Source organism: Neoarius graeffei, chromosome 6 (assembly GCF_027579695.1).
Source record: "Neoarius graeffei isolate fNeoGra1 chromosome 6, fNeoGra1.pri, whole genome shotgun sequence".
Taxonomy (NCBI): Eukaryota; Metazoa; Chordata; class Actinopteri; order Siluriformes; family Ariidae; genus Neoarius; species Neoarius graeffei.
The window spans coordinates 80,417,738-80,429,170 of NC_083574.1; the positions used below are offsets into that span (position 1 = coordinate 80,417,738).

At 40.7% G+C, this 11,433-nt stretch overlaps 1 protein-coding gene across 4 annotated transcripts in view; it reads left to right on the forward strand.

The window, feature by feature from the left end:
- LOC132888100 (sodium- and chloride-dependent GABA transporter 2-like) overlaps positions 1 to 9,176 on the forward strand; it is a 38,797-nt gene extending 29,621 nt beyond the window's left edge. For all 4 annotated transcript variants that reach the window (XM_060924092.1, XM_060924093.1, XM_060924094.1 and 1 more), the window contains 6 exons: positions 1,055 to 1,167; positions 1,620 to 1,757; positions 2,398 to 2,500; positions 3,846 to 3,946; positions 4,302 to 4,472; positions 8,356 to 9,176. In XM_060924092.1, coding sequence (XP_060780075.1) covers positions 1,055 to 1,167; positions 1,620 to 1,757; positions 2,398 to 2,500; positions 3,846 to 3,946; positions 4,302 to 4,472; positions 8,356 to 8,445 — 716 coding nt within the window. In that variant the 3' untranslated portion in view covers positions 8,446 to 9,176. The remainder of the gene's footprint in view (positions 1 to 1,054; positions 1,168 to 1,619; positions 1,758 to 2,397; positions 2,501 to 3,845; positions 3,947 to 4,301; positions 4,473 to 8,355) is intronic.
- Positions 9,177 to 11,433: the final 2,257 nt, after the last annotated feature.

Consider the following 11,433-nt stretch of genomic DNA (forward strand, 5'->3'; position numbering starts at 1 on the left):
AGGGTGTTTTCTTGTACATTGTGTTCTCAGTGAAGTAGTTTTTGGCCGAGAAACACATTGCAGTACTTGACTGCTTGAATTTGTTCTTTCCCCTAAAATCAAGCCTGCACTCAAGGGAACCTGGTTTGAGGCTGTTCAAAAAGTGAAGAAGAAAAGGATGGCATTTCTGAGACCACTAACAGAAGAAGACCTACTGCACTGCTTTGATGGTTTACGGTTATTTAGCACAAAAGTCTTTTAGCACAAGTTCTAAAGTCTCTTAGCACAACTCTGTTCTCTAGCATAAGCTCCAAGAACACAATGTTTATTATGAATACTTACTCATGTGCTCATGTACTTTTGATGGATTTTTTTAATGAAAGTTACTGAGATTCCGATCTCATTCTAGGATACTTTAGTGGAAGTTTCTTTCATTTGTTTACATATCGCAACCGTTGGTTACTTCTTAGTTGGCAAAACACATGTTGTCAAGCACGGCAAGAGACATAATCCCCCAGTTAATTAATGCAGCAAAAGCGTAATTATTGACAGTCAGTTGAATTTGTGATATGATCAGAAGTGACTGAAGTTATCTATGAAGGTACCCACAATTCAAGGTTTGTTATGGCTTAACTAAAAATATCCAAAGACACCAAAGAATTGGATTTTCAGTCCACGTTTCAGGGATCAACAACTGATCCTTAACATGCACAGCAGTAGAAATTCCAGCTTCCAGTCCCTAATCAATTATAATAAACACCTTCCTATATCAATGAGGGTTTTTTTCCGATTATTGTGACCATAATCCAGAGTTGTGCTAAGAGACTTTAGAATGTGTGCTAAAACACTTTGGATTTGTGCTGAAAGACTTTTGTGCTAAATAACTGGATACCGCTATGATCAGTGGAAGACCGGAATGCAGTGGTGCGTAGTTGCAGAAGGGGGAATATATTAAAGGGGGAAGGAATTTAAATGTAATTTTTCTTCATTAAAATTGAATTACAGCATTAGTCTTATTATTCAATAACTACACCTTGTGTATATAAATTTCTTATTCCAATTTCATCCCCCCCAGGTCCTGGCCTAGCTTTTGTAGCTTATCCTCAAGCTGTGGCGTTGATGCCTTTGCCTCAGCTGTGGGCTGTGTGCTTCTTCATTATGATTATTCTGCTTGGTCTGGATACACAGGTGCATGTACACACACCCAGAGACACTGTTTAGGGTTTTAAAATAATAGCTGAAATAATTAAGCAGTATCGCTCAAGCAAGAGTGTGGTTATACTGAATATCGGCATGGCTGTAATTTTAGCCATAGGCACAAATCTGCAGTGTGAGTGCCATAGGTAAGAATGGTTGTCATGCATTATAGATGCCAGTGATCTCTATCATGGTGCTTTGAATTGTGTTATTGTCTTGTCATGAATGAAGACATGGTCAGTGATGTTTGTGCATGTCTCTTCAGTGACGCATTGTCTTGTACCTCTTTGGTTTCTTGGCCACCTCTCCTTTACCTTGTGACTTTTGCTTGATTTTTCCATTTCATCATATCAAAAGAGCCAACCTAAATTGTTTTGATCTTTAGAAATAAGTTTGAACAGTTAAACTGTTAAGTATATTGCTGTACTTGTATTGTGTTCCAGTTTCTTGCAATGGAGGTCATCGTTACATCAGTGACTGACGTGTTTCCAAAAGTGCTACGTAGAACTGGATGCCGAGAAATCTTCCTGCTTCTTTTCTGTATTGTCTGCTTCTTCGGTCAATTGATCATGGTCACAGAGGTGGGGATAATACAAAAAAAAGAGGGTAGAAATGATGAAGCTTGCCAGTCACTGCAGTCAAAACCATGTATGTTAAAAGACGCTAAGCTGGTAATAGCCCTTGTAGGATCTTAACATAGTATGAAGCAATGAGAACACACAAGAGAAACAGAAATAATTTCTCTAAAATGCTGTGAAATGTTTAATTTGAGTCTCAGTTAAGTCAGGATGTGTGGTTTCTGGTTTTCTTCTGGCAGGGTTTGCTGAACAGCATTAGAAGTTTGGCTTTTTTAACTCCGAGATTCAGCGGACAAATAAAGCAAGAGTTTCATATATTGACATAATATTTACATTAATAGATTTACATATTATTTGAGAGAACAATACGGCTATAAGCAAATACAAAAGCAAGGTTCACTGGGTTTCTTTCCTTTGAAAGCAGAGTTTATTGAATTATTTCAAAGCTTTGTACATCAAGGTCTCAGGAAATTGTACAATATTGACAGGGACATCAAGTCCCTCCAACACATCCATCGGTTTTATAATGTGCGACTACACCTTTCTCTCCCAAAGCCTGTTTTTTTTCTTCCAGTTTTGAAACTAGGAAAGCATCATTATTTTTACTTGGATCTGAAATTTAATTTGTGATTCTATCTTGCAGGGTGGTATGTACGTGTTTCAGCTGTTTGACTACTATGCCTGTAATGGAGCCTGCATCTTCTTCCTTTCTGTGTTTCAGTCTCTGGCTGTGGGCTGGGCCTTTGGTGGGTCACAAACACCTCACATATTAACTGCATTCTCAAATTCATTTGTAAATTTGTATTCACAATCTGCTTATACGTAGTCCACACATTTTAGGAGACTATAGTTAATTGGATAGTTAGCTACTCACTTCTACCATACATCCATGCGCTTCTATATGATGGATAAACAGAAACTGCAAATAAAAAAAAAAGAGGTTCAAAACTCAGGAGGGTACCCACTGGTGGTCTGGAGTGGGAATGTCCAGGCTGGTTATTACAGTTGTACCGAAGATGATCATTTTAATTACGATCATGTTGATTTGTCTGAATATTAAGGTGTCCTGCATTAAGAACAACTATCTATAATAATGGCTGTGATTCCTTCATGTTGCAAACAGTTTTGATATAAATTCCTTTAAAATGCTGGAGTACAGAGTCAAAAAACAAAATAAGTAAGATTATCTTGTATAGTTATTCACTCATTGCATTATAAATATAGCATCCTGCCTCACATTGAGAAGTGGAGACAAATTTACTATATTATGCCTTTAAGCCTGGGACCCTTAGCTGAGCGTATCGGTAAATGTAAATTATTTTCTTTTTAAAGATATTTTGTTGGGCTTTTTCCACCTTTATTGGATAGGACAGTGTAGAGACAAGAAATGAGTGGGAGAAATCAGGAAATGACCTCAGATCGGAATCAAACCCAGGTCCCCAGATTTATGGTATGGCGCCTTATCCACCTGAGCCATGATGCCCTGTAAATTATTTTCTATAGGTAAACACAATACAACTCAAGATTTTGGACACACCCTCTGATTCAATGGTTTTGCTTTAATTAAAGGTCACTTCATGTCTTAAAGTAATAATGGACTGTCATTTCTCTTTACTTAGTTGAGTGGTTCTTGACATAATATGGATTAGTACAATTGTGGAATAGGGCTAGTTACTATTTACTGTTTGATCTTAAACACATTAAGAAGGCCAGAAATTGCACTAATCAGCTTTTGACGAGGCACACCCACAAATTGAAAAGTATTCCAGGTGACTACCTCATGAAGCTGGTTAAGATAATGCCAATTGTGTGCAAAACATCATTAAGGTAAACAGTGAATACTTTGAAGAATCTAAAATATGAAACATTTATCTTTAACAATTTTTGTTTACTACATGGTTCCATATGTTATTTCATAGCTTTGATTTCTTCAGTATTGTTCTACAATGGAGAAACTAGTCAAAATACAGGAAAAAAAGACCTATGAATAAGTAGGGGTGTCCAAACTTTTGATTGGTACTGTAGGAACCCATTAAATTTCCATTAAAGACCTCATTAAAACTTTAATACATGCCTACACTACTTTTTCAGGGGCTGAACGAATGTCTGAAGTCATTGAAGACATGACAGGATCATACCCCCATGTCATCTTTAGGCTGTGCTGGAAATACATTACCCCATTTCTTTTTCTGGTAAGCTTCTGTTTGGTTTTTACACTATTGTCTTTAACAAAAAGAACCTTACTCTTATTAGATTAACTAATATTTTATAGTGCCTCAAATGACCAGTAGATAAAGTCATTTCAGATAATCTGAATAATGCAAATAATAATTGATTTAATTATTAGAGAAGAACCTAAACAATTATTGGATATTGGATTGGATATCTCATAGTATTTTCTCCACATATCAGTTACAGAACTCATTTTCATGTCCTTTCCTCGTGAATGAAAAATGTGTCCTCTTCACACAAATACAACATTGCTGCTACCTGCTACTATTTGTGGGCTTTACTGTTGACTAACACTCTCTCTTCCTTTTACCCAAGGTATCTTTCATATATTCTTTGGTGGAGTACCAGCCTCTGACGTTTAACCGCTGGTATGTGTACCCAGCCTGGGCATATGGGTTGGGCTGGCTGATGGTCCTCTCCTCCATCCTGCTGGTTCCTGCATGGGCATTGGGCTGCTTATGGAAAGCAAAAGGCAACCTCAGGCAGGTGAGAATAGCCACATAACTTCTCTTCCCTTCCTTATATGTTGCTCACCACTTGAATTTTACACTTTCCTCAGGCCTGTAAAGTTCAAGCAACTTACACCTTTACCCTGTTTGGCATTGACTATATATTTTGAGAAGGGAAAAAAAATCAGTTTTTCAGGCCTGGAGAAAATTCTCACTAATTTTACCCAGAATTATTGGATGCAAATTTAACATATTGCATAGCCCATTGTTTGTAGTGAAACACAGCACCTAGATTGCAAAAATATTATGATGAGTCTGGTATTATGCTTTTTGCTTTCATGTTATAGTTCACATCATCTTAGTTGTGTATTGTATATCATAGTGTTGCTGTCTCACAGTTTTACAGTGTCTATTTTGGTTTTCTATGGGTTCTCTATTTTCCTTCTACCTCATAAAACATCCCAGTAGATAAATTGGCTAAATTGCTCCAAGCTCTGAATGTGTGTGTGAATGTGTGTATTTGCATGCTGCTCAGCAGTGAACTGTATTCTTGACTTTTTCCAGTTTTCTTGAGAGAATCTCCAGATCCACCATAACACTCCTCCCTCCTAATCCTCATGCCAGCATGGCGTTGAGCCCCTTAGTGCCATGAACTCTGCCATCTCTTATGGTTTTGCCTGAGTGCCAGGATGTCCTCCAGCCTCAAATTAATCTGCTGAAGGTCTTGGCAAATGGCATCATTACAATGGGTGTGTGGTCAGCTGCGAGGGCATCTCCATCCCACCATTGGCGGATCAAACTCATAAATGGCTCTTGTGGGGTGGTCATCTGTGCAGCACAGGACATGTCTGAGCCAACGAACATGGTGCTGTGAGATGGTACAGAGGATATTTGATTGGTTAGTCCTCCGGTGGAGCTCCTTGTCGGAGACACGGTCATACCAACGGACCCCCTCAATGGTCCTGAGGGCATGGGTCTCGACACCGAGAACATGGGTGGCCATGGTCTTGCTGAGAGGCCAAGTTTCAGTGCCGTAGAGCAGCACAGACAAAACTGCAGCATTGTAGACCCGTAGCTTGGTGTGTCAGGAGATATCACGTCGTCTCCAGAGTGGTTTCCAAAGGCTTCTCATGATGCAGTCCACATCGCCTATTGATCTCAGTGAGAAGGTTGCCATTGTTAGCGACTTCCGATTGCAGGTAAAAAAAAAAAGAAAATGACGTGACGAATGCAATGTGATCGGTGCCAATGACTATGGATGGTGGGTCAGAACTGTCACCTATATGCATCAGCTTGGTCTTGGACCAGTTGACACGTAGCCCAAGCCTGGATGCCTCCTCACTGAAAGCATGAAGTGCTCCATTCAATTCTGCCAACGAGCAGCAGAACAACGTTGTGTCATTGGCATAATCCAAGTCCGTCAGGCGGTAGTCTCTGAGCTGGACACCTGGGAAGCAGTTGTAGACTACAGTCATCAGGTGGTATATGATGCAGTTGAACAAGTCAGGGGGCGGCCACACTGCCCTGGTGAACTCCGGCAGAAATTGGGAACCAGTCAGAATCCTTACCGTTGATCTGAACACAGTTCTCAGTGCCGTCATAGAGCATCATGAAGAGTGTGATTAGCTTTGGTGGGAGGGCTATGGGCGGGTATGGATGCCAAAATCATTAGAATGCCAGAAAATACCCTCAAAAAGTAAATTGATTCCTCTGTGGTGGTTGTATACGAGAGGGTCACCTTTCCTCTTCCAAAATGGGAGGATAGCACCATGCTGCCAGTTGTCTGGCAGCTCCTCCATCACCCACACATGGTTGTTGATAGTGACCAGCCAGTTGATCATGCATTCCCCGCTCTCCTTGAGGAATTCAGCAGTGATGCTGCAGATACCTGGGGCTTTATTGTTCTTGAGCTTGTGGAGGGCCTTCACTACCTCGTGTCTGCAGACCAGGTTGGTGTGGCAGTCATGGCTATAATTGGTAGTGGAGGCAGCAGCAGCGTGAAGGTCTGGATGGGGTGGTGGAAGAGGTTGCTGGAAGTGCTCCTGAAAGTGCTCAACCCACTGGGCAAGACAGACATGTTCAATAGTCATGATGTCATCATCTTTGGACTTCATATGGGTGACCTTCTTGCGAGGACCACTACAAGCATCATGAAGGAAATGGTAGACCAATCTCTGATCATTGCAGTGGGTGGCATCTTCCAGCCTTGCCCCCTTGATGTTCCAGTATCTCTCACGGTCGATCTTTATGGCAATGTTATGGGTCATGTTCAGTCAATGATACTCGGGCTGATCACCATGAAGACGGGCAGCATTATGTTCTTCAATGATGATGAGGGTGTTGTTGGAGATCCAGGGCCGCTGAGCAGTGGTGGTAGGGCAGCCAGTGTTCATGGTGGTCACCTTGTTAACTGAGTAAGCTAGACCAGTCAGTAATAACTTCAGCAGCCAACGCGATGTATCTGTTGGAAATGGAGCAGTTGTACTGAATATGAATGGTTGGGCCATGAAGCCAGGATGAGTTGGCTCAAGGTTGGTGCCTATTGACAGGGTTGGCCTTCAGGTGTGATCTCAGATGGGCAACAAGGAGGCAGTGATCAGTGTTGCCGGGCTGAGTGCCACAATAAATGCGACAGATGGTAATGCTGGATTGCCAACAGTGACTGATCAGGACGTGGTCCAGAGCTTGTCGCATCACTCTGTCATTGCTATACCAAGTTCAGTGGTGTATACACTTCCTTGGGAACCATGAGTATGCAACAGACATGTTAGTGTCAGTGAAGAGCTGGAGGCATTGGTGGCAGGGTCCACAAAGTTGGTACCAACAGTGGAGGAGTAATTTCAAGTGTGAGAGCCAAGGGTAGCATTGGTGTCAGTGAGGAGAATGGAGAAGTCATGTGGAGGAACACACTCAAGAATGGAGTGAAGTTGATTGTAGAAGGTGTCCTTCTCCTGGTCATCTGCAGTGTTGGTTAGAGCATAGGCAACAGTGATGACAACAGTCATTCATAGGCTCCCAGCTAATCAGGGAGTGGTGTGCAGTTCTAGGTAGGGCCAGTGTTACTCCGCCATGTCCCCTCCCATCGAGTGGTCCGCTCCAGAGGAAGATGTGGTCACCAGCTGTACACTCGTCGCTATCCGTCCAGTGAACCTCACAGAGACCGGCAAAGGTGGTGATGTAGATGGAGAGCTCATGGAATAGAAGGGTGGCTGCACCAGTATGGAGAAGGCTGAAGATGTTCAAAGTTGCGATGCGGATGGTGTGTCGTAGATCCATGAATTGTAGTCTGTTGTTAAGAGACAAGGGTTGATTCTGTTGAAGCTCAGTCCTGTTATCTCTGGTAGGTGTCATAACAGGGAAGGTTCATCTGGCTGGGGTGTTAACCCGACGCAGACTAGACAGGTGGTGGGGCTGCCACCTTAATACCCAGCCATGGGGTGTCCTGGCCAGCTGTCATGGACAGGGGTAAGCTTGGACTACTCCTTCATCTGGCCTCTTCCCTTTGACCTGTCTGGCTTGGGTGACCCTACCAGGAGCAATAGCTCTCAGTTTTATCAAGACACACAAGGCCCTCCACAACAACAAGGTGGTAGTTGGCAGAGGGCCACCGTAACACTGACCAGGAGAAAAAGGTTAAAAAAAAAAAAACTCTGGTGCATGGTTTTGACCAGTGTGTAACTGGTACAAAAAGCAGAATAAACTACAGTATGTTCAGTGAAAATTTAGGTTCACTTTATTTTTGGGTAGAGAAAAAAAGTGTGTGTGTGTGTATGTTGTGTGCTGCTTGGATGAGTTGTGCATGATTCTTGGTTGAATAGGTGTGCAGATCTGTTCGCAAGGGATATTTTATTACTCTGTTTCTGGAATGATGTAGCGAATTACTACATAAAAATAAAACAACACTTTGCTTCTTTCCACAGCGCTGGTGTCAACTTTGCAGTCCTCCAAGCAACTTACCTTTGACCCAGAAGCAGAGAACTAAAAGGCAGTTAATGACATCAGCTGTTTGACAAAGTTAGCAGCACTCAGGAACATAAACTATACAATATTGAACAAATAGTGCCATTGTCTTTTCACATACAAATGGAAAAAAATATATTTGCTAATTTTATAAATAGAAGACAAATAATACTCTGAATGACCAGGACTCTGTCTGATGGAACATGTTTATTCTGTGCAAATTATGAAACAGTTTACTGCTACATGAAACAAATTTGAATTTCTTGATGATAAGGGGGAAAAAAAAAAAAACTACTGTGACCTGAAAGACTATAAATAAGTTAACCCATCTGTGCCAACATTGAATGCCTGCCAACTTTATTAGCTTGTAAGAAAACAGATTGTAATTGCACAAGTGCCTTAATCACAGTAGTCAGGACAAAGCCATGTGCTGATGAAACACAAGACCTTGCTGTGACCTTGACCCTGTTAAGCTCAATTTCAAAAGCGAATCAGTCTATCTGCTGATGACAACAATAAGTATAAATCCTATGAACCAAACACTTGTTCTTGAATGATCTCACTAACGAGAATCTTAGACAGGTATATGGTCAGATAGATGGATGGACAACCTGAAAATATAAGAATGAGCCCCCCTCAAGAAAGTGAACTAACAATGCTTTCAACCTTTTGGTCTTGCAATTTTGCATTTGTAATTTGTCAGATATTGGCTTTGCTGGTCAGGTAAAGCACTCATTTAATTTAAGATATAATATAAAATAAAAAGTTCTGCAAGTCACCACCTCTGCCTCCAGTGTCTCTTTCTCACAATCAAGGGTGTTTATGTGGTATTAGACCAGGGGAGAACACTGTTAGACCAAAGAAAAAAAAAAAGATGTACCACTCTGAAGAGGTGATGGGATACCTCACAGAGAGACAGACTCTCAGACAGAATGTGCCACTCTCACATTTCACTGTCTCAATGTCCTGATTCATTGAGACAGGTAGGATTCATGATTAAATATTATTATGTTAGTTTGAGTTATTTAGCCATTTTAAACCAACATCTGCATGCAGTGCACGCAAAATGCGCAAGATGATTACATATATGCCCCATGGGACTGCATAACAGTTACACACTTCTGGACTAAAATCACTTAGGAACTATTTCATTTTCTAAATCACAACATCCCACTGTGCCCTTCACTATCCTTACTAGGAGATACATCTGGAATCAACATCACAAAAGAAAACAGCAAAAAAGGAAAATAAACAAAAATGTAGTCTATAAATTTGTGGAGACCATAAATAACTGGACATTCATTTAGTCATCAGTTCTTAGTTTTAGCTCTAAATTCACAATTCATAATAAATTTTGCATTCATACATTAAAATGTGCAAAATAATTGTGTAAAATTTGTATAAAAATTTACAAACATTAGGGTTAGGTTTGAATTTGTGATCATAGCGCTCCAATAAATTTTGTACAAGATAATTTTCCTTGAATACCATAAAACCCATCTGAATCATGGAATGTGACATTTCTTTTCCAAGTAATGGAAAGTGTCTTTTAGGCATAAGATAAAGGAAAAAAATTGAGTGAACATGGACATCATTAGGCTCCAGCTTGCCTGCGAGCTGCGACCCTGTAGAACAGGATAAAGTGGCTAGAGATAATGAGATGAGATAAGGTTATGAATGTACACTCTTCAAAGGAATGTGTAGAAAAACAACACATTATCTACAGTACTCTAGTTTACACATTGTGTCAATATTAAAATCCTGTTGGAAGAATTCACATTTTTATACATATGACAATCATTTCACTATGTGAAACACTCAGACAAAGCAAAATATGTGCGGCTTAGTGGTCATTGAACACATTGAACATCCTCTCCATTTCTCAGAGATGATGTGAACAACACTCACTACGTTTACATGCACATAGAGAGAATCGAATTTCTGCTGTTGCTCGACTGAAATCGAAGTTCAAAATGCCATGTATACACCTTAATTCGGCTGAAATTGAACCGAACTTGATTTCTCGGAATCGAGCTACACAACCTAGTTTATGCGATTTCTGCCGAGCTACTTTGTGCATGTGTACCCTATCGAGCTAGCTGTCGAGCTACTTCCGGAAGTGACGAGTGACGAGACCACAAGCGGGAAACACAACAGCCTCGGTCGGCATGACAACGGCATGAATCTTTTCTTTTTGTGGCATTGTTTGCACTGTTAAAATTTAGCTCACTTACTGTATCACCAAATACATCTGTACAGCTGTTGCATAGCTGTGAATTGTGTACATAAACAAGTCATTGTATTTGTGTACGTGTGTGTGTATATATATGTCCAACATCTGAAGAATGTCAATAAAAACAAAACAATTGAACTTTTTGTGTGTTTATTAAGACATAAGTTAAATTGTAAGCAAAAAAAATATATTTTTTTGTAAGCAAAAAATGGACTTTAGAAAAATATTATTGTGCAAAATAAGTTGTCTTACAAAACAGTGGTCTGCGCTGGACAGTTTGTAGCCATACAGTCTGTTAGAGCAAGCCTAACAGCTTGAACACGGAACTGCTAGTGTTGCCAGATTGGGGGTTTTAAGTGCATTTTAGCGCATTTGAACATGTTTTGGGCTGGAAAACGTCAGCAGTATCTGGCAACACTTTAGCTCTTCTTCATGACGACAGCCGGAAGTGTACCAACACGATGGGGCGTGTAGCGCCACGTGTGGCTCGGGTGCACAATAGCCCGATTTCACTTGTGCATGTAGGATTGGATTTCTCTGGCACCCCTGCTGGGACCCTTTGCTCGATTACCAACAGCAGCTCGATTTGGACGTGCATGTAAACGTAGTCACTGCTAATGCCAGCCATTGAGAAACTCATCAGTACTTACTACTCACAGTATAATACACCGGCCCTTTACGGATAAGATCGAAGATCCCTGATTACAACCTCCTAGAAATCAATGAAATGATATACTAACTCAGGTGAGGGATTTCAGTGGGGGAATTTTAACTACTGGGGTTACTTAAGTAGCGTTACATTACC